Here is a 27,330-nt window from a genome sequence, read left to right as displayed (position 1 = left end):
TTATTTCTTTTCACACTTTATTTTTCAGGAAGGAGAGAAAAAGAATGCCTTGTCTGACATATGGTAGTTTTAGTTACAAATGGAGGTAAAACCCTTACTGATCAAGTTACTATATCATTTAAATAGGAAAACCAATAGGAAAAGCATGGGCCTCCTTTTTGGAAAATCATAATGTATAATTTCAAATACATGCACCAGAGTGTACAGAAATCCAGATATATACACAAGAATGTAAACACTCTGAGTGCAGGGCCGGGTACCTAGCAACATGCCTGATACACAGAAAGTGCTAAATAAATTTCCATGGAATAAATGGGTGAATACCATTCCTTTTTTTTTTTTTTTTAACTTTTTTTAAATGTTTATTTATTTTTGAGACAGAAACAGAGCATGAGTGGGGGAGGGGCAGAGAGAGAGAGAGAGGGAGACACAGAAGCTGAAGCAGCCTCCAGGCTCTGAGCTGTCGGCACAGAGCCTGACGTGGGGCTCGAACCCATGAACCGTGAGATCATGACCTGAGCCAAAGTCGGACACTTAACCGACTGAGCCACCCAGGCACCCCTTGGGTGAATACCATTCCTTTACACACCTGGGCAAGGTAGGTTGTCACAAAAATATTCACACCTATTTATGAGATTAGTATATACACATTTTTTAGTATAAGAAGCATGTTTGGCTTGTTACTGTTTTGCTGGGAGCTCATGCATGTTCATTGAAGTAGAATTCAGTTAGGTTGGAACATGATCTTAAGGACAGGAATACATTGGAGTTATGCATTTGGTTATACGGATAGCTAGAAAGTGTCCAGCCTCTCCTTCCAGTGAACCTAGGCAAGACTCTAATGAATAGTATCTTCTCCCCCTATTCTTTGGAGTGTATCTATCCCACTAATCACCTAACACATTATAACTGAAACATACATCATAATGAAAAAAAAGCACTGCTAACTGGTTTTATCAGTTCTGTAACATGGCTGAGGTTGTGCGCAGTATAATTCCTCTCTACTTCTCTAAAATGTCATTTAGCCCATAGAAAACAAACAAACAAACAAACAAACAAGACAAAACGAAACCCCAAAAAACCTTTGGACCTCCCTAAGCCACAATATATATTCTAATAATAATTTTTAGGGAAAAAAGTTAATAGTCATCGATTCTGGCACAGCTCACATAAATGGCACTGGAGTAAGCTGTTGGTCAGAAATAAAGCTGAAGAGTTAAAGAATTCCTGGTTGGTGACTGAGCAGTGGATCTTTTTCCTGGTTTCCAGGGCGGAACATGGCCTTTGCACGGTTGAGGGAAACACTGAGGCCATTGCCTTTGACTACGATCCCAGTACTGTTTTCTATCAGTTTGTATCCCTTGCGTTTTCTGAAAACAACATGTTAGACAGATTAAAAATAGATCTCCAGCTGGAACTGTTACTTTCTACAATCTTACATGCCAAGTGTAAAAGGGTTAATTCCATTTAACCGAATCCACAGCTTTTAAAACACTGATGTCTTATGAAAGTATAGTTATTTTCCCTTCTTCATGCAAGAAATATGCCTGCCTACTATAATTTGTGATTATATGTTAAACATTAAGCTGACACAATTTTGTAGTTACTCATGTCTGGTAGCATTTTGAGGATTAAAAATAAACCATAGAAAAATTAATAATCTAGTTTGGTATTCATCATTCAATGGAAGATTTTCCTCACCTACACAGAATGTTTAAAAGCAAAAAATAGGGAAAATGGCCCATTTATGCAGAAATATGCAGAAGTTTTGACAATATACTATGGGAACTTAAAGTGTTAAAAGCAGCAACTTACTTGTACACCAAAAGGGTGATCGCAGTGACGAATATGGCCAAGCAGCCAACGGAGACCAGGGCACCATTTGCCATTCTTAAAGGGGAAGCTGGGTCTTAAAACAGAAGCAAGACAGTATTAGTGACATCTTCCACCTAGAGGACATGCTACTCATAATGCAATTAAATAAATGAAGAAAGTGGCTATCAGAAGATACATGGCTCCCTCTGGGCTTTCAGTAATCTTTTCCATTAAATAATACATAGTCTTTGGGTCAGGTTATCTTCCATTTAGAGAATGAGTTAGCATGTCTGGAACACGGTGTTAAAGGGCTCCGAAGAGAGATGTCATGTCCTGGAGACACCTGCTCAGGTCTCAGCTGACCCTGCAGCACCCACGAGGTGAAGGGCTCCATGCCCCTCCTGGCCACTCCTCAGGCCTCATCTCCCACCACCTCCTTTCCAGCGGCTCTAAAAATCCTGGGAGTTGCCTATCCTCCCCGTGCTCTTACAAATCCCCATGCCCTCTGCTAAGACTGTCCTTCCCCTGGCTCCTCTCAAGTGTTCACCCCTCAGGGTGCCTTCCAGACATTCATGAGGGCACTGGGTCACGACACCTGGCTGTGTCACTCCTCTACCTGCCTCTCTTCCTCTGCCTCGATCACATTGTGTTGCAATTACTGCTTTACCCATGTTTCTCTCCCACTAGATTATAAGAGCCACAAAACAGGGGTTATGTACTCTCTGTATTCCTGGAAACTGGCAAATTAACTAGTCTCATCACTACCACTAAAGTATGATTGGGGTTTATCTATTTTTCTTCCATCTCCTCAGCCACCACTGCAGTCCCAGCCACCAGCCTTCTCCCCAAGAGGACCTCTTGTGTACCTGCTTCCACTTTTACCTTCCAGGGATCCTTGCTTCACTCAGCAGTCAGAATGATCTTTAAAAGCATCAATCAGATCACGCTTCAAACTTGCCGGTGGCTACCCTCACACACAGAATAAGACCCAAGCCCTACCACTGGTCTACAATGATCTAAATGGGCTGCCCACTCTTGAAATTCAGGTTTCAGTTCAAAGGAGGCCCTTCACCAAGCAGATGCTGCTGGGTGGGCAGGACTTTCCCTGACCTCCAATCTAGAGAGCTGACCTTGACCCCTTTCTCTCCCATACTTATTACTCTCCATGTCCCCGCCTGGTTTTATGTTCTTCACAGTGTCTTCTTCTCCTTCTCCTTCTCCTTCTCCTTCTCCTTCTCCTTCTCCTTCTCCTTCTCCTTCTCCTTCTCCTTCTCCTCCTCCTCCTCCTCCTCCTCCTCCTCCTCCTCCTCCTCCCCCTCCTTCTTCTTCTTCCTCTCCATCCTCTCCTTCTTCTTCTTCTTCTTCTTCTTCTTCTTCTTTTAATGTTTATTTATTTTTGAGAGAGAGAGAGAGAGAGAGAGAGAGAGAGAGAGAATGGGGGAGGGGCCGAGACACAGGGGAACAGAGGATCCGAAGCAGGTCAGCACAGAGCCCAATGCTGGCCTTGATCTCATAAACTGTGAAATCATGACCCGAGCTGAAGTCAGACGCTTAACCAACTGAGCCACCCAGGCACCCCTCTTCACAATGTCATCTTATTTGTTGGCCCTTTCTGCCCACAAAAGCGGGAATCTTCTTCATCTGGTTCCCTCACTCGTCTGGAACTGTGTATCTCCTGCCTAGATCTCTGTTGGACACAGAGTAGATGCTCAATGAATATTTGTTGAAAGAATTGCAGGTGCTTCACAAATGTTCATGGGATCAATGAATAAAAGTCATTTCTGCTCAAAGTATATGGGTTTGCCTTTGAACAAGGATATTTCTGAAATTCCAACTTTGAAACCCAAGCCATCAAGTTACAATCCCCACTGGATTAAAGGCTCTCTTTCTGAGCTTCCTTTATGTAGATTTTGAAAATGGCTCAGGTCACCTAAAGTTATCACTCACTGCAAGGAGAATTAAAGGAAAGCAAACATCTAAACATCTAATCCAGATAAGAGAACAGGGGTTTGCCAGCACTGAGAAAGCTTCATAGAATAGGTTATGACCCTAAAACGTTGTTCTAAAAAAACCCCGCAGCAGCACAAGAGGAGTAACTGTGGCAGCTCCTGGAGGCAATAGTTTTGAAGACAGGGGCTCACTCAGGTCCAGGGCCTCCAGCATGCCTCCTTCTTCCCTGCCCTCCCCGCTCTCCACCCCGGTCCCAGTGCATCTAGTCCTGGAGGAAGCAGGGTACCTTTGTATCCTTGTTTTTTTTTTTAAATCTATACCTTAGATCTCACCAACTGTAAGCTCTCATACAAATAATTATATGTATGACTACTTAAGCTCTTCTTTCAAGGAAGTTAAAGCTGCCTTTTATATGGTTAATGAGTAAATATATATTTCAGTACATTTTACCTTATGAGATAGGCTCCAGATCCAAATGAGTTGTTTTGTTTGTTTGTCTGGTTTTTTGTTTTTGTTTTTAAGAGAGAGCGAACGAGCACGTGTGAGGTGTGGGGAGGGGCAAAGGGAGAGAGAGAGAATCCCAAGCAGGCTCAACGCCCAGCATGGAGCCTGATGCAGTGCTCAATCCCACAACCCTGGGATATGACCTGAGCCAAAACCAAGAGTTGGACGCTCAACCAACTGAACCAGCCAGGCGCCCCCCCAAAGGAGTTCTTTGTGAGTTAGTCATTAGATTGTACCTGGCAAGATTCAAATTAAGGAGCAAAGTAAGTGCTGTAATGTGTACACAATTTAATCTCTCTTTCCATTCCACCACAAAGCATTTCTTCTAGGAGATAAAGCAGTATCTTTTAACAAAGTCGATTACAAGTGAAATTCAGTTGGGCTCACCAGGTGGAGTTCTAATTTGTGGTTGGGGAAAATTAGAAGCCACCAGTAAATGAACATCTCTCAAAGAAATCCTTTAGTCCACTCTGCTACCATTTTAGCTCTCCAGGCAGTAGGGGGCAGAGAGGAGAGGAGATTTGCTGGTGAACGTGTGAGGACTACGTAGGTTGGTTTGTCACTGTCACGCTGTAATGCTTGCTAGAATTTGGGAAGGGAAAGAGGAGACATATGGCAAGTTAGAAAGGAGCCAGGAGTCCACTTGGTTTCTCATTTTTCTTCTTGGCTTCATGTCTTTGCCGAGGTGGATTCTAATGAAAACATGACACAAGTCTCCCCCTTTTATAGTTTAATTGAAGAACATTGTTATTTTTTGATGTTGGGCTTTACACTTTTCCCTTGAAACATAAATCTCTTTGAACATGCAGTGATCGTATCCCATTATTACTGGTCCATGATCACAGCTGATTTTTTTCATCAAACGATTTTCCTTTGGTCATTATTTCATTGGGTCTCTCTCTCGTTCTCTCTCTCTCTCTCTCTCTCTCTCATCCCTGCCCTAAGTAGATTTGCTGTTGGACTTTAATGCCAGTTCTGAAATCCACATTAACGATAGTTCAATGATTTTTGCACTGAATATCAAACAGTGACAACAAAGACTTGAATGGCTTTATTATGAGACACACACTGTACCTACAGTATGAAATGTTCATACAACATAAAACAAAACTTACCTCTTGCAGGGACAGAGACGAGGGTGCTCGTAAGGGCCAAACTGGTATCATCACCCAGGGTGAGGTTCACACAGTATGTCCCAGACCCAGTGAAGGCTCTTCTCACGGTCAGCAAGCACATACCAGCCACGTCCACATCCACAGGGTCGCACACTGTGCTGTGGGCGAGCTGGCAGGTCGGGTCAGAAACTATGGTACAGACCTCTGTGGGGATTCTGAGGGTACAAATGGCACCAAGGGAGAGAGATGTCATATCAGTTTAGAAGGGACAATCACAATCATTACGCATCTATAAAACTGAATTTCACTTTATTATTTTATTCTTGCATACAATATAAGAATATCAAACTATATGATGTCAAATTGTCACATATAATTTATTCCTAAAAAGCCTGGGTGTGAGCTACTCCTTCCCCTGTATCCTCAGAAAGGTGTGGCCCTGGGGGTGGAGGAGAAAGAAATCATGACCCCCAAGGCAAGGGGCTGTTGGAAACTGTGTGAAGTCCAAGTCATTCTTCCACATCTGAGCTTCCTAGAATGCCTGCAGATACAGACAGCTTAGGTGTTCGGCAAATATATTATTAAATGCCAGAGCTGGCCCTGCCTGGGTCCCTGCAGAGGTACAACAGTGACAGCAACAGGAACTATTTATGCAGTATTTACTACGTGCAAGGCACAGAGCTGCAGATGTGTGACATGACCTTGCCTATTCCTTTCAATGACCTGACAAAGAAAGTAAGATTAGCCTAGTGTAGCAGGTGACAAACCAGCTCAGGAAGGGGAGAGACTGGCCCCGGGTCACACAAGCAGAGGTGGATCTGGGACTTGAATAAGTGAGGTTTGACGACCATTGAGGCAAAGTGGCCATGCATTACTGTCTTAGCCACTGTGTCACCCGTGAGTGGCCCTCCCGGAAGCAGAGACCATGCTCTGATGCTGGGGCTGGTGAGGCATGGGTGGCATGGAGGACAAGCACTCTTCTCAGCTGGCTTCATTCCTCCGTTAGGTTTTTCCCAATTTTCTGTCATCCTCATCCCTCCCCTCTCCCAAGCTTCTTATCTGTCCCTTCTTATTAATTATCACTAGGACATGGCCATTCCACACTGGTTTCCCACCACTCAGAGGGGCCTCAGGGACCTAAGAGCTGGGTTCCGAGCCAGGTCCCAGCCTATGAACCATGCTCTGCAGGTACCCACCATCTCGGGGCACCGTGTGCCACAGTGGGCCCATCTGTAAAATGAGGAGACTCGGGATTGGGTAAGGATTCAATATGAAAACAGATATAAGATGTTAAGAACACAGTTAAGTATTCAATCAATCATTATTATTTAATTTCATCAACAGTTAAAGGTAATGAGCATTGCTTAACTCGAGCAAAACTGTGCACGTCAGAGCGCCTCATAGGGCCCTTCCTTGTCGTGGCTGACTGATAAATCAGGAATCTAAATCAACTTGGAAGGGGAGACGGCGTTAAGGCCTTTGCTCAGGCCTTGACCCGCTCCTCTGGCTGACATGTACTCACGTTCCTTGGCAGGTCACGACAAAATCCATCAGGGAGTTGTCAGGCTGTGGCACGGGCATCAGAACATCTGTCATCCGGACGATGTTAACCTCTAGAATTCCCTCTAACAAAACAGCCCCCAGAGAAAAACAAATCAAAATACAACAGATGCCAAACCAAACTGTTACCTAATAAACCAGAAAGCCACACAAAATGGAGGAGACACAGCCTTCTCCCCGTACCAGAAGCACACCAGACCTAGGAATCTACCCCATAGCTTGAACTGAACTGAACTGAACTGTTCTTCGTTCCAACCCAGCTCTTCATTTCTGGAGTCTGTGGATGTGTCAGAAGGCAGCACTCCTTCTGGGCAAGAATTTCAGAAAAAGCTACCTCCTGGGAAGATGTAGTGCTCAGGCTCAGGCCTTGGCCACCTTCTCTCAGCCCCACGTGCACAACTTGGGCTTCAGCCCCCACCTGTCTTCTCTGTGGGGTACCTGTGGGCAGTGCCCATGGTGCACAGCCATCTCTGGTGGCCCTTTCTTACACACGAGAAGTTTGACTTTGTGAAATCAGCTAGAGGAACAAAGTGGATGTTTGGAAACTTGCTACTGCCCTTTCTTCAAAGCACCTTCATTCAAATTTCTGGACTCCACAGTGTGGGGATCAGGCTCCTTAGCATGTGGGCCTTATGCTGGGCTCATTTCCACCAGAATGTCTAAGGAAGGCCAGGGACACAGGTGGGAATCTAGACACTAGTAGAGTCTTTGCCTGGGCACATGTGATGTCACCTTGAACAGAGTGGGTGCCCCTGCCCCCATCTCTCCAGACTCAGCAGAGCAGGAGGGTGGCCCAAGGTAGATTCTAACATCCTTCCCCCTGCTGCTCTTACCTACAATTGTGATGGTGGCTTTAAAGTAACCGTATCTGTAAATCTGGCACATTTCATCTGGATTCTCCCTCAGCTCCAGAGGGTTGTCATTAGCTGATGCTGGAGAGTTGGAATAAGATTTTAGATTAGTTGCTGAGAATGTAAAAGACGTACATAATTCATAATAACCAAAAATATAAACAGGTACATGACAACCAAAAATTTAAACATCTACCTGCCCTTTAGAAAAACATCAAGAGTTCTATACTATCAAATCACTGCAGAAATTTGAACCATGTAATGGCTCATGTAGATGTGAAAGCTTTGAGGCATTATAATTATTAATTTATATAAGTAAACCAAATCCTGTATCTTCTTGAAACACAGGAATCAAATGAAAGGTAGAAGCCATATTAAAATGTGTGATACAGCAATCATGATTAAATCAAGCAGGCCGTAATCGATAAAAGCACAGTTTAATTTTTGAGGCAGGTATTCTGGGCTCGACTTCAGGTCTCTTGGTTTTGGCTGTTTGAGACCATGGGCACATCATTTAACTTGTCCTTACTTCAATTTCCTCATCTATAAAATAGGAACAACACCTCCTGATCCACTGAGGTTGAACTATGCTTGCCATATAGGAAGTCCTTAATAAATATGTTTCCTTGTCCCAAGCTGTGTCTCCATACATCTATTTAGATGTAGATATGCTATACCATATATAGATACATAATTACAGATGGGAAGTTTGGTGCAAAAGAGATTAAGAAGCAAGCAACAAAGAGAAAGGTAGTTCTTTTCCTGTTTGGGTGTTTCATAGCTCCAAAGCTTACATTCTAAAAGTCTTGTAGCAATTGATGGGCTGAGGTGTGGGGAAGGAAAGGAATGAACACCAGACACTTTGAAAATAACCCAGGGGCACCTGTGTGGCTCAATCAGTTAAGCAGGTGACTCTTGATTTCGGCTCACATCATGATTTCACAGTCGTGAGATTGAGCCCTGAATTGGGCTCTGTGCTGTGTGTGCAGCCTGCCTGGGATTCTCTCTCCCTCTCTCTCTGCCCCATCCCCTGCTTGTGCACACACACACTCTCTCAAAAAAAATAAATAAACATTGAAAAAAGAAAATGACTTGTCGAACATGATTAAGGCAAAGAATTTAATGCTCTATTAGTCGCAATTTTAAAAGCTCTAATTATGGTGTTGGTATTCCTTTACTAAAATAAAAAGACTGGAAGGAAAATAGGATAATGAAAATTTCAAAAGGCATGAAAGTGAACCTAGTTGGGGGGTGGGAAGGGCATCAGAACTTCAGACGAGTTGCACCCTAACGTAGTGACATGTGGGTATGAAGCTGGTTGGGAGATTTCTCGAGGGCTCCTCTGAGCCTTTAGTGGGTAGATGGATGTGCCCTGTGACTCTCCTTTGTTCAGAGGGCCTTCTCTGAGTGATTCCCAGAGCTTCTCTGGAAACAACTGCTGCATGGCACACACTTTGGAAAAGAGACACAGCAAGAGATTTCTTTTGTGTTGGGTATTAAAGATGGCTGGACCCCTTAACAGGCAGAAATTATCAAGTTAGAACATGGAATCATGACCCTGCCATCTTTTAAAATAAAACTTCTTTTAAAAAACGCCCAAATGACAAAAGTTAAGGATTCTACCTTTGGTAGAATGCTTGTAAAAACGCATATGGAATTTTGTAGACATATCTATAAGGTCAAGTCTATATCCATGTATCTGTAAAATCAAGGCATAATTAAAGGACCAATTAGATAAAGCCAGGCTTTATAGTGAAGCTTCCCTTTACTATAAAATGTAACTAACTCATAAGGTTACTACCTTATATCTAGTGATCCAACCTATGGAAATAATAACAAAAATTTGAAATACCCTTTCAGTGACTTAAAACATATTTTTTTAAATAAATGCTGTATGATATAAATATATTCTAAGAAAAACAGCTTAATAAAAATGCAACTTAAAAAAATGAATGTTAAATAAACTAACATTACATCCTTTACCATTTAGGAATTTCTGGACAGTTCTAAAATTACAGGCATCTACAATTTATTTTGAATTTTATACCTGGTCTCCTTACTTATAAAGAAGATCGTCAATAATTATAGAAAAAGATATTCTTACAGAAATACCAGAATGAAGCTATATGATTAGATTTGTTCAGTGCAGTTATATTTGTAACTGGAATTAGGATTAACCTAATCAAGTGTCAATAAGAGAATGGTTAAATAAATTATACATTTATACACCCTATGTACTTACATACTGTATTTATACCTACAACGAAATACTATGTAGCCATTGAATAAAGTGAATTATATTTATATGAACTGACAAGGGAACGAGATCTATGATGTTTGTTAAGTGCAGAAAAGCAAATTACAGAACCATATATATAGCATGAGCTCATTTACATAAAAATCAAACCAACAACACCTATGTATATTTATAGAATATGTTCGTGATGCATAGAGAAAGATCTGGAAAGAAACGCTCTCAACTATTAACAAGGTTTAATGCTTGGGAGGAGAATGTGAATAGGGACTTTCACTTTTATTCTAGACTTCTCTATTGCTTGAATTTTTATTAAGGAGCATGCATTAATTTTGTAATTTAAAACGTTTCAAAGAAGAATGAATCAAAATCAGTAATGACTTGTATTGTCTTGATTTAGCTAGGCCAGAGACTTAACAAGATTTCATTTTATTAATAACACACTATTATAACGCTTATTATTTGGTTAAAAAAAAAAAAAAAGAATTGCAACAAGTCTAGACGCCGTGATGGAGTATTTCCTCTGGGCTTGGGGATGGCGCCCTCTTGTGACCAGTGAGGGGGATGCCAGTCTATTACCATTCCCCTGATAAAGTTATGCTAAGATGTAATAATGTAGGGTAGGATGGGGCATCAGATGCAAGCTAACACTTTCCAAAGTAGACTCTTAACAACTTCCTGAATGTCCTTATATACTATCAGTAGAGCGTGGGATTTAATTAATTATGCCTTATATCCAGAACAATTTTTATGTCTGGAGTCTGTCCAGCTTGCTCACTGAGAAATACTCTCAAGGTACATTCTTTCTTGGGCCATTTGGAAACTACTTTCAAGCATGGCTGTGTTTCATGGGACACTAGGTGGATGTGGGCAGGGCAGGGAGGAGATTGGAAGTGGGGATGGCCTGAATGTTTATAAGGGGACAAGGTGTCCTTTCATAGCTAGAAAAAATGGGAGAGTAACAGAAATGTGATGGGCCAGACCGGGAAAGCATCTCTACACATAACGAGGACCAGTACAAATTAGGAAGTTCAAAGAACTGCACACAAGTCATGAAATTCTACTTGCAAAATGACTTTAAACATGCTCTCCTGTTTTCTCTATTCTAACAGCTTAAAATGGTGATAAAGCAGTTAAAGAATAACAGGTACAGAATGGCATCACTGCAGAGTTTCTACACAATCCTTTAAGCTAGTGATGTAATTATGTAACCTATGTTCTTGTGTGTGTGTGTGTGTGTGTGTGTGTGTGTGTGTGTGTGTGTTTCTTAGGTGTTAAGGAACCCCCCTCCCCCCACTCAAAGATCACCTGGAAACACTTACGTAGAAAAGAGGTGGGTTTTGGAGGTTTGGGTGAAGGTGAAGGACAGGGTCCAGGCACCGCAGCTTGCACAGTGAGGTTAAGGTTAAAGGTTCCATTGAGCACATATGTATGATTCAAAGTTGGATTGTTGGAAACAAACAGACCAGTATTATCCCCGAAGTTCCACTTGTAGTAAATGGCCGACTCATTGAGGAAGTGACTGGGGTCATGAATCAGGACAGTGAACATAATGGGGAGGTCCCTGAGGAAGGTTTCATCAGATAAATTTCGATCATTCTTCTGGTACATAGTCACAAACACAGGAATGTGATCTAAAAAATATACCCCAAAATAGAAAGAACACATGATTGCTTGATTTTAAGTGGATGACTTCAATAATGTTTTCAGGTTAAAAAATTAAAATTAGGGATAATTCAGCATCATTTTCCCTTTTCCTACACAAGTTTTCCCAAGTTATTCTGGAATCATAGATGGGGTACAATATAATAGATAAGTCTGGGAAGGAACCTATATGAATCACAACCTAACCCAGAACACTTGCTCTAACTCTTTCTTAACCAACTAGTCACCAGAACTAAGTGCTTCACCATCAGTTAGAGTTCACACGACTCACCTGTTACCACGTACACATCTTTCACTTTTGCAATAGGAACATATGCCCGTCGGTGTCTTCTATAAACAGTTACTTCCATAAGTTGAGGGCCAAGTGGCACATTGGCTGTGTTTACAGAAACTCTTGCTGAACCCCGTCCTAACTTCTGGAAATACTGACCTTTGAAAAGATGGAAATTTTTAGTTATTGGCACATTACATGATCATTTTAGGAAGTTGTTGTTTCTTAACGACTTGTGACTGCCACTTAGAGAGTGCTCTGGAAAAAGAAAAACAGGATGGGGATGTGGTCCTAACTGGTTCAGAAAGGAAGATAGTGCTTATTTCATGTAAAACCTTCTATAACAAACCCACAACTAAATAAATATAATTGTATGTAGTTGGTCAAAATGAAAAGAGCTGTTTGGTGGGATAATACAGTTAGTCCTTAGTTTACAAATAAAAAAGTTTTTATAAGTGATCAGGCACTTGAAATACATATGTTTCTCATAGAAAAGTGTCCAAGGGAGTTAAAACAAATTATCCAAAAATCTACCTTATTGTTGTAACAATATTACTATTTCAGCTCTATTATTGAGCAGCTTTTTTTTTTTTTAGGGGACTAGAATCTTCCACTTTCTAATAGTATTCATGTATAAAAATGCAGTCAGTAAGTGATTAAAAAGAGTATAAAAAATAATGCAGTGGTTCTATAAACACATTCCTAGGACACTCCTGACTCACTCTTTTTCTTTCTCCAGCCTTCACATCAATCTAACTACCACTGGCTAGCTAGTGAAGGTAATTTCTGTCCTTCAGGATTCAGGGATGTTTTTCTAATCCCATTGAGGCACCCAGCATAGATGTGTGATTGGAACAACAGAGATGGTAAGATGGATGCTTGTGGGGATGACTAAGGACCATATTTATCACATGGTCAAAGGTATCAGAAAAATACACTAATCTTCTCAGGGAGATGTGATGTGGGATCCCCTTTATCTTGAAATGCAGGGGTAGTTCTGTTGGAGGTTGTAGGGGAAGAAGGTATCTCTTGGGGAGTTAGTTATACGTGAGGAAAATGTTACCCTGGGCATTGAAAGACCACAGAAGCACTTGGTAGTTGAAGGAGATTACCAGTTAACTCAGAGACATCAGAATATGGAAATTCAAAAGTCTTGTTAGAAAAATGGCAATTTCTGGGCTGAAAGCTGATTTTTAATAAAGACATACTAACTAGCTAAATTAATGGATGTTAACTGGGCTAAGAAGAGAATGGAGTGTTAGTGAGCATACACGACTCCATGCAAATGGTAAAGTCAAAGAAATGATGACATTTGGTGAGTTGACTGCCAGGGCCGTGAAGACAGTGAAACAAAGCCAGCCTTCAATCCCCTGATTTAACTAGATGGGCATAATATTTGATCTATATTTTGTACTTCATTAAACTGATGTGCATTGTTAATATTTGTTTTGATTTATAAATGAGTTAATTGGACAAAGAAACTTTCTCTAATTTATGAAGACAAAACATTTAGAAGTTTAGAGCCTGTACGGTTGGTAGCAGTCTTTGTACGTCAGAGCGAGGTGGGACCTGGTGATGTTTTTAACTAAGAACTTAGTGGTTTTGCTAATTATAACCTAAATTTGCTCCTCCTAAAAACAATCATTTCAACAATAATAAAACAAAAGTGGATAACATTTGTGCTTAAAAAAAAAAGAAGGTAGACTATGTCAAAGAAGAATAGTAGTTAGATTATATTATTTTTACACAATGGAATATTATGCAGTCGTTAAAATAATGTACATAATTTTAATAATAGCCAAATGCTCATGATACTCAACAAAAATGTGTATACAGTATAATCTTAAGAAATACTAGCAAAAAAAAAAAAAACCCACCATTGTGTTAACAGTGGTAACATCTGGTGTTAATTATATACTTTGCATTTTTCATTTGTACTTTTCTGTATTTTCCAAATTTCCTATAAAGAGCATAAATTTCCTTCTTAAAAATTCTCTTGACAAAAAAAAAAAAAAAGAAAAAATCAAATGCCCATCTGTGTGCCATTCAAAGAAATACTAATATTTTTTTCATATTGCTGTTTTAGACAGAAATAAATTGAGTAGTTTTATTTTAAAAAAGAAAGCTGAATTTGTTTTTTTCCATCTTTCAATTCTATAGTGTCCCAAAGATTTGCTAAGGCTAAACAAGATTTTATTTTTATTCCATACCCTCCACCCCAGCTAAGAAAAGTTAACAAAGTAACTGTTGTGAAACTCTTAGTGTTAGAATTCTTGATTATGGAATAAGAAAAGAAAAAAAAGGAAATTTTTAAGGGAAAGTAAAGAAGCAGATAAGGGAGTTTTGTAAAAAGTCCAACCAAGTGTGTGAAAGACGTAGACAAAATTCCATCTCTTCCATCCGGGGTGGTGAGGGAAAGGCTTTCCGTCAGGGAACACGTTATGATGGCCTGGGCTGTTACCATTTCCCGAGTCAACCTCCTCCGTCCAGTTGTAAACATACTGGTCAGAAGATGGACCAGTATCTAAACAGAGAAAGACACAAGCCAGGCTTGTCATGTGGGCTCAGAATGCTCAATGCTCATCACTGAATTAAACATCTTTTCCTATTTTTCATAAATATAAATACAGTTGGACAACTAAAACCCTAAAATTCAGAATTCATCTGGTGGTGCATATGTATGCCTGTTTCCTGCAGATAGGTTACATTTTAGTAAAAGTTTCATCTAAAGCAATTATTTAGAAAGGTTCAATCTAGAGATATCACAATATATTTATTTTTAATATTGGTTCTCTGAATCACAACTGTATTCAAACCAAACGGAAGGATGCTTTCTTTATCTTTTTATGTTGGTACTGCTTTCTGTAGCTTCTTCTTTTTTTCTTTCCTGAGTCATTTGGCATCAAATGACTCTCTACTTTTAAAGATTTTGGCATGCTTCTCCTAAAAATAAGGACATTCTCCTACATAACCTCAGTATCATTAAACTCCTACTAAAGTCTAATCAAGGGTCACATACAGCATGTGGCTATTTTGTCTCTTCAAATGATCAGAAAAAAAAAATAGAAGTAAATATGGAAAAAAGTTACAATTGTTGAGTCTAGGTAGAAGGTATTTGTGTACTCAGTATACCCTGATTTCAACTTTTTTGTATATATGATATATTTCTTCTTTTCTTTCTAAAAGTAAGCTCTATACCCAATGTGGGGCTTGAACTCAGGATCAAAAGTTGCATGCTCTACTGACTGAACCAGGCAGGTGTCCCAACATATTTCATTTTAAACAGGTTATGGTAAATATCTTTTCACCTAGAATAGTTTCCTCACCCTCTTGGTTTTTTATGTCACTGACATTTTTGAAGAAACTTTTTATTTATTAATCTATTATTGTTTTTTAATTCTTAAATTGTCCCAAATAGCTAGTGAGAGTCCCTTCAAGCTAGCTCTTGTGTCCTTGTGATGTGTCTCCATTGGTCCTTGAGCATTTCTGCACTTTGGGGCAGGCTCACCTGGTACTTTCCCTGTCCTCGACCTGGAATTAGTATTTTCCTCAAAGATCCCTAGTTCCTTTAAAAAAAAATTTTTTTTTAACATCTCTTCATTTTTTTTGAGAGACAGAGCACAAGCGAGAGTGGGGCAGACAGAGAGGGAGACACAGAATCTGAAGCTGAGCTGTCGGCACAGAGCCTGATGCGAGGCTTAAACTCACGGACCCTGCGATCATGACCTGAGCCGAAGTCGGACACTTAATCGACTGACCCACCCAGGCGCCCCATCCCCTAGTTCTTTTTCATGGTAATAGATATTATATAAACATTTTCATAAGTCACTGAGACTCCTTTATATAAAAATGCTCAGAGAGATAGATTGTCATTTGAAATATTCATATAAATCAGCTTTTTTAGAAAAGAGAAAAATTACTACAAAATATTAAGCACTTAACAGTTTAAAAATATCAAACCCTTTTTGTACAGAATCTAATGTACAATTCCTAATAGGAAGATGATAATAAGGAATGAACACACTGACAATCTATTAGAAGTTGTAAGTAATAAAATCAGATCATGGGGCGCCTGGGTGGCTCAGTCAGTTAAGCGTCCAACTCTTGGTTTTGGCTCAGGTCATGATCCCAGGGTTGTGGGATTGAGTCCTGCAACTGGCTCCATGCTGTCAGCACAGAGCCTGCTTGGAATTCTCTCTCTCCTTCTGTCCCTCTCCCCTACCCCTGCACTCACACAAGCTCCCTCTTTCAAAATAAATAAATAAATAAATAAATAAATAAATAAATAAATAAATCAGATCATAAGTGCATTTAACAGTCTTGTCAATGATCAAAGAGTCTCAGTAATTAGCTCAGAGTTTTTGAGACTGTGCAGTTCTCAAGATAATTTCCCTTGATGCGTTTGTGTTCATTTGCACTCTTTAACATGTACAAAGAGCTGACCTGCTTTAAGAGCAAAGCAAAACCAAAATATACACATCTGAGCATTTGTGTTAGCCACACATTTGCATAAGTGATACTTGTGAGCAGAAATTAATCTCATCAGTAAACATCTGTCAAACTGGCTATTCTCTGAGTAGCCAAAAGAATTCCAAGTAATCAAACCAAAATCTGAGAATCAACAATGTATTTTCTGGCTAATCAACTAGACACTAAGAGAAGGCTGAGCGTGATAATGTAACTTTTGAAGAAAGTTCCAGGAGGCAGAAAGCCATTAGTTTGTTTGCTCAAGTGGGTTTGGCTAATGTTGATGTGGGAACCCCTCCCTGTTACCCAATTTGAGTAGGGGGTGACATGAGATAATAGCATCTTGCACGTACAGAGGTACCTGTGAGCCTTTAGGTTTATGAGGTAGGTCTCCAATAGGAGAACTAGCCTGTTCCTGTGGCATGAGTAACATTCCTTACCATTTCTGCAGTTCTTCTCATAAACTATGTTGCCACTGACATCTTCCGTTTGGCATCTGGGGAATACCAGGTTTACCACAAACGTTATAGTAGAGCCCACAAGTGCTGGTGAATCACTGGTCAGAATAGCCTGCACGTGGCCACCTAGGACATAAAAAAGTGCAGCTTAATGATCAAGCACCTTTTTCCTTTCACTGATAAGTAAACAAAGAAGAGTTAAATCCACTAATAAGGACCAGAGCATCCTTATGCCTTGATTTTATTTTATTTTATTTTATTTTATTTTATTTTATTTTATTTTATTTTATTTTATTTTATATTTGTCTTTTTTTTTAAAATAAGGACCACACCCAGTGTGGGGCTTGAACTTGTGACCTTGTGAACTTGTGACTCTTGTGATCAAGGGTCCTGTGCTCTACTGAGTCAGCAGGCACCCTCCCATCTTTATGCCTCTTTACAATCAATTATTTTCTGGATTCCTAACTTTTGCTTTCAGAGCACAACATTCTAGAAGACAAAAAAAAAAAAAAAAAGTCAAACCAATTAAAGAATTATCTAAGCATAGAAAGAACCTTTACTTAAAATAAAAAAAAAAAACCTGTTTGATTATACAAAAACAAGTTTTAAAGGTTTGTATTTTTTAAACTCAGAAGGACTCATTCTTTCATGCAAATGGCAAGATACTCACTTTCTGATAAACCACACTTTTGAGATGGTCAAAACTACTCCAGAGTCTCTGATCTTCTGAAGAGGACCATTCCCATATTAGGTAAATAGATTTGAGGCTAAACCTGCTTGCTCTCCAAAATCTTCCAAGAACTACAAACTTACCAGTTTCTGAGGCGATTAAACTTTTTTGTGTGTGACTTAGAAAGTGATCATGTTCAGATAAAGATTGCTAAATTCAGGTTCCTCCCACTTACTAGAGTACTGTAGTTCATGGAAGCAACACAAGCCATGGGATCTCCAAGTCTACAATCTATGAGACTGACTTAGATAGGAAATGATAGTTGTTTGCCTTGAATCTTCTGATTTACCTTTCCAGGAGTTTTTCCACCTCGAGTCTCCCCTTTTCCACACTGGATACAGTTTTTCATTCCACTCATTTTCATCTGAAGACCAACCATTGAGTTGGTTGTACTCCCTCATATAACCAGAAGTTCTTTCATTGCTCAGCACATCATGAAATCCTATATCAATATTTGAAAAACAAATTATTTTGTCTATTTCATTCTTCATTTAGTACTTACCTTAAAATAAAGCAATTTTTCATTTCATAAGCTTGGAAAGTAATACTTGATATTTCCAATATGTCAAACAAATAGAAGTTATTTTTGTATTAAAAAATTTTTTTAATATGTATTTTTGAGAGAGAGAGGGAGAGAGAGAGAGTGAGCAGGGAGGGGTAAAGAGAGAGGGGGACAGAGGATCTGAGGCAGTCTCTGAGCTGACAGCAGAGAGCCCTATGTGGGGCTCAAACTCATGAACTGTGAGATCATGACCTGAGCCGAAGTTGGATGCTTAACCAACTGAGACACCCGAGCACTCCTGTTTTTTGTTTTTGTTTTTTAATTTCTACTGGAAATAGCTTAAATAAAACTAATCAGGTCCTCTTTCTGAAGTTTAAATGAGTAAAATTCAAAGGAAAATTTTTGAAAATTAGTATTTCTTAGCCATTATTTGGTTTCTCAGTACATAGTCTCTGAATATTGGATTTGATACAATATAATTAGGAAAACACTGCTGCCAATGATAAATGTTCTCTTGGCTAAAAGAATGCCAGGATGAGGAATGCCTCCAGGTTTTCAAGAGATGCATACCAGTACTGGAGAGCCCACTGTTGAGCGATCTAATTTTTTTACGGCTCAGTATATGGTCTGACTTAGTGAATGTTCCATATGTAATGTGTAATCTACAGTTGTTGGGGGTTTTGTTTTTTGTTTTTCATCTTTATTTTTCAGAGGGAGAGAGAACATGAGCAGGGGAGGAGCAGAGAGAGAAGAAGGCACAGAATTCAAAGCAGGCTCCAGGCTCTGAGCTGTCAGCACAGAGCCTGACATGGGGCTCGAACTCACAAACCGTGAGATCACGACCTGAACCGAAGTCTGATGCCCAAATGACTCAGCCACCCAGGTGCCCCTACGGTTGTTGGTTTTTAAATATCATTTACGTTAAGAGCTGGTTGACAATGCTTAAGCTTTTTAAAAAATGTTTATTTATTTATTTGACAGAGAGAGGAACCGCACACAAGTGGGGGAGGGGCAGAGAGAGACACAGAAAATGTGAAACCGGCTCCAGGCCTGAGCCGTCAGCACACAGCCCGATGCGGGGCTCAAACCCAGAAACCATGGGAGCATGACCTGAGCCAAAGTCAGACGCTTAACAGAATGAGCACACAGGCACACTGATAATGCTTTTTGAGACTTCTATGTTCCTACTGATTTTCTGTCCACTTGTTATTTCAATTACTCAGAGAGGATTGTTGAAATCTTCAACTATAATTATGGGATTTGCCAATTTCTTCAGTTCTATCACTTTTTGCTTATTTATTATTTTTGAGAGAGAGAGACAGAATGAGCAGAGAGAGAAGGGAGAATCTTAAGCAGGCTCAATGCCCAGCACAGAGCCTGATGCAGGGCTCGATCTCATGACCTGAGCCAAAATCAAGAGTCAGATGCTCAGCTGACTAAGCCACCGAGGCACCCCTGCTGAATGTATTTTGAAGCTTGGTTTAGAATTGTGCAGTCTTTTTCATGAATTGATCCTCTTACCAGTAGGAATTGCCCTTTATGTCTGGTAATATTCCTTGTCTGAAGAACTCTTTGATAGTAATGTTTAGTGATTAACTGGTACATCTTTCTCCATCCTTTTATTTTTTTATAAGATTTTTAAAAGTTTATTTTTGAGAGAGGGAAAGAGGGGAGGGGCAGAGAGAGAGAGGGAGAGAGAGAGAGAACCTCAAGCAGGCTCTGCATTGTCAGTGCAAAACCGATGCGGGGCTCGAACTCACACAACTGTGAGATCATGACCTGAGCTGAAGTCAGATGCTTAATCGACTGAGCCACCCAGGTGCCCCCTACCCTTTTATTTTTAACTGATTTATGTTTTTATATTTGAAGTGGGTTTCTTATAGACAACATATTGGGTTTTTTTTTTTTTAATCTTCAGTGTGTTTAGGTCATTTTACATTTAATGTAATTATTGATATTGTGGGATTTAAATCTACCATCTTGTTCTTTTTCCATTTGTCCTATCTGTTCCTTGTTCCTTTTTTTTTTTTTTATTATTATGAGGTTATTTTTTGAGTTTATCTCTTCTTCTGACTTATTAGCTATATCCTTTTGTGTGGTTGTTCCAGGCTTTACAAAATTCTAATTCTTTTGAAATTCTTTCTCATCTTGAGTTGGTCTTTTGGCCTTGCCTGACAATTCCAGGGTTCACGTGGTCTCTCCTTTCTTTGAGGATTGTAGCAGATTTGTTGGTTGCCTACCTACCAGCCATTCCAGCCTGCACCCCTGCTTGTCCTCCCCCCCTTGTTACAGAGCTTCTATTCTAACAGTTCAAAATTCCAAAGGTTCACTTTCCTAGCTTTCTTTACAGTATGGGCAGGAGCAGGTGATTAGAACCTGGCCATTCAGAGCTAAGAGGAAGTCTTCTGAGGGCTTCTGGGAAAGGTTTTCCTCCTTCATAATAAATAAAATAAAATAAAATAAAATAAAATAAAATAAAATAAAATGAACAGCCTCCATTTTTGTTCACATCAGAAGTGATCTGGGAGTTGGTAATATAATGTGAGGCCCAGAGCTGTGACAGCCATACTTAATCATGAGGGCACAGATCTGAAGCAGCCAATACACTGAGGATGCAAAAAGAGTTCTTGATGCTGTTGAGCTCTTTATCTATCTAGCCTTGCCTGCATCTGTACTGGTTGAGGTAACATATATCTTGCTCAAACCCTTTTAGTATTTTGTTATTCACAACCAAAAGCTTCATTGTCTATAACTCACAGCCAGCCCCTAATCATACACTGGCTTAAATTCTCCTCTCATCAATTCATACGGTCTTGTGTCATCTGGACTAGAAATCCCGTCTTCTCTTAAATACTGAAAGAGAACTTTCAGAAGGTGTGGTATTTGGTAGGTGCTAAGAGAAGCCATTTTGAATGGATGCCACTAACCTCTGTCTTTTATTTCTCCTTTTTGGTAGGTGGAGGGAACAGCCTGTTGTTTCCATCTTATAAGGGAGGCGGATGGAATGGAAAAGAATATTGAAATGAATACTGAACAATCCAGATGTCTCACAATGGGTGAATGTTATGAAACTTGGTTTCTAGTCTTGATTTTGTTATTAAACAGGCTGTGTAACCTCAGGCCAGTTCTTCTCAAGACCTCCAAATCAGAGAAAAAACAAGTAAGACAAAACCCAAATGTCTTGTGATTCTGTGAGATTGTTTTTATTTGGAAACAGATACTAGGTGAAGGCAGGTTTATCAATCAATGTTTATAAGTGGATATTCATTTGAATTGAGTCATGGAGTACTATAATACTCAATGTGGAAAGAATTAACATTAGTTCAAATCACTTCAGTTTATAGATGAAGAAATTCAGGCCTAGAGAAGTGACAGGATTCACTCAGGTCACCTTTCATGGAGTGGAAATGAAGATTCACATCTTTTGATTCCCAGGACCTATTTCTCTCAATGCTCCAAAGAGTCTTCCTCTTCCTCAGATCCAGAGAGAAAGCCAGCGTTTCCGGAAACATAATCAAAACATGGGTTTCTCCTCTGATTTTAAATGTCAGCAGTGAAGGAAAAATACAAACTTAAAAGAGTGACAGAGAATAGATACACAAGTCCATGGAACAGAATGGAGAATGTAGAAATAGACCAACTCAAATACACCCTACTGATTTTTGACAGAGATGCAAAAACAACCCAATGGAGTTTCGAAAGACAGCCTTTTCAATGAATGGTGCTCTGAAAAAGTGAAAAGCATAGGAGAAATTTTCAGTCTCTACACTAGGCAAGAATTCTTTGACTTGACATTAAAAACATGATCCATAAAAGAAAAAAAGAGATAAGTTAGGCCTCATTAAAATGAAAAACTTTTGCTCTGTGAAATATCATGTGAAGAAAATGAAAAGTCAAATTACAAACTAGGAGAGAATATTTGCAAACCACATTTCCAATAAAGGACCGATATCTAGAATATATAAAGAATTCCCCAAACTCAACATTAAAAAACAATCTAATTTAAAAATGGATAAAAGACCTGAACAAATATTACACTGAAGAGAATGTACAGATGACAGAAGAAACACATGAAACCGTGTCCAGTATCATTAAACGGTAGGGAAATGTGCATTAAAAACACAATGGGATGTTACTATACACCTATCCAAATGACTAAATAAAAAATGGTAACATACCAAACGTAGGCATGGGTTAAAGACAGCAGATCACTCATACATTGCTGGTGGGAACATAAAATGGTACAGCCACTCTGGATAACAGTTTGGCAGTTCCTTGTAAAACTAAACATGCAATTAACATGCAACCAAGCAATTGTACTCTTGGGTATTTGTCTCAAAGAAATGGAAACTTATCATCACACAAAAACCTGTACATGAATGTTCGTAGCAGCTTTCTTCATAGTGGCTCAAACTGGAACAATCCAGATGTCCCACAATGGGAGAATGTTTAAACTGTGGCATATCCTATACTGTGGACCACTACCCAGTGATAAAAAAGAGCTACTGATACATGCAACAGCTTCAGTAAATTATGTTGAGTAAAAAAACCCAATACCCTCACATTACATACTGTAATGATTCCCTTTATATAACATCTTTGAAGTAACAAAATTATAAAAATGGAGAATGAATTAGCAGTTACCAGAGCAGGAGGTGGGGTAGGAAAGGGTTGTAGGTTTAAAAGGGTATGAAGGCCCCTTGTGGTGTTGGAACAGTTTGGTATTTTGACTGTATCAGTATCAATACCCTGCCTGTGATACTGTATAATCATTTTGCAAGATATTACCATTGGGATAAATGGGATAAAGTGTATAGGGGAATCTCTTTGCATTATTTCTTAAAACTGCATGTGACTTTACAAGGACCTCAAGAGGTGAAATTAAAAATAAGACACACTTGGGCACCTGGGTGGCTCAGATGGTTAAGCATCCGACTTCAACTTAGGTCATGATCTCATGGTTTGTGAGTTCAAGCCCTGCATTGGGCTCTGTGCTGACAGCTCAGAGTCTGGAGCCTGCCTCAGATGCTGTGTCTCCCTCTCCCTCTACCCCTCTCCTGCTCTTGCTCTGTCTCTTTCAAAAATAAATAAACATTAAAAAAATTAAAAAAAAAAATAAGACACTCGGGGCACCTGGGTGGCTCAGTCAGTTAAGTGTCCAACTTCGGCTCAGATCATGAACTCATGGTTTGTGAATTCAAGCCCTGCGTTGGGCTCTGTGCTGATAGCTCAGAACCTGGAGCCTGCTTCAGATTCTGTGTCTCCCTCTCTCTCTGCCCCTCCCCTGCTCACACTCTGTCTCTCAAAAATAAACATTAAAAAAAAAATTAAAATAAGACATACTTAACAGTAAGCAGGTTTTAAAAGAAAAAAAGAGGTGTGTGGGGGGGGGGGAGGGCAGGGCTAGAAGTGAAGGGAAATGGATCCCACGCAGCACCCCTGTGGCTTTTCTGTCTCCACTCTAGAACCTCTGCTGTGTGTACCAGCAGACAGGTGGTGGCCAGGTTGGCTGTTAACTTTATTGATACCTACTCTTGCCTCCTTTTTACCAGGGGCAAGGAATCCCGTGGTGTTTGATACAATGATAAATTCTACCCATCCTTATTTTTTTCTGGACAGAATATTTAGTCTAGGGCAAGGTGAAGACAGGAATGACAGGTTTTGTTACATTTTGCTTAATAAGTTGGGACTCTTCTCAAACCCACAGCCAATATTTAAGATCAGGCTAATCTGTTTCACTGAGCAGAACAAATTAGCACTGATGGAAAGAAGGCTAGAATTAGGCACAGGTCTCCATTGACTGTCAACTTCTCTGTCCCTCTATCTCCTACGACTGCAGACTCTAGGGAATTCTGTCCTGGGAGCTACATTGAGGTAATACAATTGCTACCTTGTAGGACTCCTACCCCAAGCACCTTCTGTTAGCTAATGTCACAAGAACCCCATTACCCAATTTTTCAAATGAGGGAATGAAAGCTCAATGGTGCTAAGTCACTTGTGGCCCAGTCCCACAGCTGGTAGGGAACCCAAGTCTGTCCAACAGCAGGAAGGACCAAGGTTGGCTTGAGCTTTCTTCCTCTTAATTGCTGTGTAGCCTGGGGCAAGTTACTTGCCTTCTTTGTGGCTAGGCTCCATGTCTAGGAAACACGATCATCACAGTGCCAGCCTCCCAGCCTCGGCACCCTGTGAAATCCTTGGTCTGGACTCCCTCATCAACGACAGAGTGCCTCTTCCCCGACCCAGTCACAAGAAATGGCAGGGCTGGTGTCTCTGGGGACCAGCACAGCCCAAGCCTGAGAGCTCAGCCACTAGGAAAATGGACTGTGCCTCTGGCCACTCTGCTCCTACCCCTCACCCTCACCTGGGGGGCCCTGTGGCCCCCAGCAGCCCCTTCTCAGCCTCACCCCTTCCTGAGCCTCTCCAGTCTTGGGGAACCTCGCCTGCACTCCACGGGTACCAGCAGCTCCCCCTCTTCCTCTCTCTAGACTCAGCATTCCTGCTGGGATCCCACCCTGCAAGGACAACCTAATTAAAGGACTTTTCCCTCCACAAGGAGGAAGGGGAGAGAAAAGAGGGTTTGTGTGGGCGCCTAGCCCATGTGTCCAGGATCCTGCTCACACACAAGTGGGCCCAGCGGGTGCAAAAACCTGGGCTCTTGGTTCCCACACCTGTGGAATAGGGAGAGGACCATCTGCTCCTCGGTGGTGGTTGTGGGGATGAGTACTTGAGTGATGTAAGTGCAATAGCTGCAGAGTGGCTACACACGGGCACGAGGTAGACACTGGCCCCTTCCCTATGCCTACCATCCTCCCCCCACCCTGTAAACCCCATGGAATGGTCTGACACAATCAGGACCCCTGGACTTTTAAAGTGGTTTTTTTTTTTGGTTTTTTTTTTTTAATGTTTATTTTTGAGAGAGAGTTCGCGCGCGAGCGCAAGTGCGGGAGGGGTAGCGAGAGAGGGAGACACAGAATCAGAAGCAGGCTCCAGGGTCTGAGCTGTCAAGCAGAGACACCCAGGTGCCTAAGGACCCCCGGACTGTTCATCACTGAATGTCCCTATTCTGTTGCAGTGAGGTGGGGTGGACCTTCTGGGAGACCTTCCCTCTCCCACTGCAAACTACCTGCAGGAGCGTGGGGGGCCACCACAGCCACCTATCCCCTGGACAGACAAGTGGGCCACACACAAGTGCAGGGAACTGAAACCCTGGCTTTGCATTCCAATTACAAGAGGAGCTTTTTAAGCAAGGAGGCTCCAAGCCCATCTCCAAAGATTCTGGTTTCATCAATCCGAGCCTCTCAGCATGGTTAGAAAATCTCTAACCTCTAACGTGGGACTAGAATTGAGACCCAGGGCTTCGGCTCTTCTCTTAGTAACCTCACTCGAAAAGGAGCTCCTGCAGGTCTGTGAAAAAATCTCAACAAGACTAGCAACGGCTTCTGGGCTGGGATGATTAGTGAGCAGATCTAGATTTTAGGCCTCATTTCATTTGAGCTGACTACGCTACTGGATAGAAACTAGACCAAATTTCGTGGGAGCCATTGCTTTGTTCTCAGGCCAGAGACTGTTCCCCTCACACCTCCACGCTCCCTGATCCCTGAGTGTGGCAAGAGGAGGTGGCCAGTGCAATGGAAAAAAAAAAGCTCCTTAAGAGAGGGTCTGCGTGGCTATTACTTTCCAAGAGCCGGAAGCAAAAGCTGGAGCTGGAGACATTTTGCTGTGGTTTCAACATTCCCAAGTGTTTCCAGAAGACATGAATGAGCACGAAAGTTTCCTGAGGAGATTCAGGAAGTCCCCTTCTGGCTTAGGTAACAATACTTCAGGCAATCCATCCTTTTAGTTGACAAAGAACGGGTTAAACACAGAAACTCAGTTACTCACGTTTGGCAGCATCAAGAGGCAATCTTGCAGCCAGCAGCAGCAGCAACCCCAGGAAACAGGAGAAACATTCCATGCTGAATTCTCACAGACCCAGGCAATCAAGGTTTAACTTTTAACTCCCTTGGCTCCACCCGCTAAGAACAACAGTGCTCTTCTGGCCTCTGCTGCGCCCCACTCCTTATTTTAATTAAATACAGGGTGCCTCAGGGCAGATCATGTGATGGTATTAAGCAGTCTTGCCTGATCTGGTCTCTGGAGTTCAAGCTCTTACAACTCATGTGCTTCTGACTCACTCACTCTTAGCATCTATTCTCTCTTTTCAGATGTGCACCGTTTCAATGTTGTGATTCCACGTTTCTAGTTAAACGGACTTCCTTTCCTATGGACCCTACTTTAATATCCTTCATCAAACAAAATTTCAATCTCCAACCTCATTGTCAACTTGATGCGGTTCCTTTACTGAGTCATTCACCCACAGCGCACGTGGCCATGTCACAATTGCGCTTCTTTAGCTGTGCTTCAGATGACCAGCTCTTCCCAGTGCTTGTACATTCCCTTCCCAAGAGGAGACACAAGTGGGGGAGTTATCTCTTCCATCACTTGAAATTGGGGATGACATATATGGATAATAGCATATGTTGCACCAGAAGGTGCTGGAAACAGCTGCACAGGCTGCCAGTTGCTGAAAAATGTACTTATGAGCCCATTTTAGGAGATCTGTGGAATTCCATACAGCGTTTGGAAAAACCTGCATCATTTCTGGTAACTGCTCTCCAAGCGTTCCTGTGTCATACCACGCAAGGCCAACTGCATAAAACATACTGTGTATTTCATGTTACAGAGAACAGGCACTGAGTGAAAAAACACTCTTGCCTGGAACACGAGTTTTACATAAGCAAATCGTGTTTGGTTATAGAGTGTGCAGAAAATGTGGCAACATGAACACTTGACTACATGTGATGTTTGTCTAGGTCACGTCCACATGACCATCTTCAGTACATATAAAAATCCCAGTGGGGGTGCGGGTAAAATTCAGGGTATTAGCTTATGTTTCGCCTGTGCTAACAAGGAATAGAAACTGAAGCCCAGGGGCGCCTGGGTGGCTCTGTCGGTTAAGCGTCCAACTTTGGCTCAGGTCATGATCTCAGGGTGAGTCCTAGCCCCGCATCGGGCTCTGTGCTGACAGCTGGGAGCCTGGAGCCTTCTTCGGATTCTGTGACTCCCTCTCTCTGCCCCTCCCCCGCTCGCACTCTGTCTCTGTCTCTCTCAAAGATAAATAAAACGTTAAAAAAAAAAAAAAAAAAAAA

The 27,330-nt window shown here is 41.0% G+C and overlaps 1 protein-coding gene across 1 annotated transcript; it reads right to left on the bottom strand.

Annotated features, from left to right (window-relative positions):
• On the bottom strand, nt 1–26,225 carry GPNMB (glycoprotein nmb). The gene is made up of 11 exons (XM_060632710.3): nt 26,024–26,225; nt 17,930–18,082; nt 16,893–17,036; nt 14,345–14,509; nt 11,986–12,144; nt 11,372–11,683; nt 7,778–7,876; nt 6,907–7,009; nt 5,385–5,599; nt 1,816–1,909; nt 1–1,370 (listed from the first exon to the last, which is right to left on the bottom strand). The coding sequence occupies exons 1-11, from the start codon at nt 26,094–26,096 to the stop codon at nt 1,217–1,219; spliced, it is 1,671 nt and encodes a 556-aa protein (XP_060488693.2). The 5' UTR covers nt 26,097–26,225; the 3' UTR covers nt 1–1,216.
• Between the last annotated feature and the right edge of the window lie 1,105 nt (nt 26,226–27,330).

The sequence above is a fragment of the Panthera onca genome, chromosome A2 (assembly GCF_046562875.1).
Source record: "Panthera onca isolate mPanOnc1 chromosome A2, mPanOnc1 haplotype 2, whole genome shotgun sequence".
Classification (NCBI taxonomy): Eukaryota; Metazoa; Chordata; class Mammalia; order Carnivora; family Felidae; genus Panthera; species Panthera onca.
Note: the sequence above shows the minus strand (reverse complement) of the source record. Positions and strands in the feature narration are given on the sequence as shown.

Coding starts and splice junctions, on each gene's coding strand:
- GPNMB (XM_060632710.3), bottom strand. CDS start 26,096: ATGGAATGTTTCTCCTGTTTCCTGGGGTTGCTGCTGCTGCTGGCTGCA. Junction 7,877..11,371: donor AAAACCCACCTCTTTTCTAC/GTAAGTGTTTCC, acceptor CCAACTCTCCAG/CATCAGCTAATGACAACCCT. Junction 1,371..1,815: donor ATCACCCTTTTGGTGTACAA/GTAAGTTGCTGC, acceptor TGTTGTTTTCAG/AAAACGCAAGGGATACAAAC.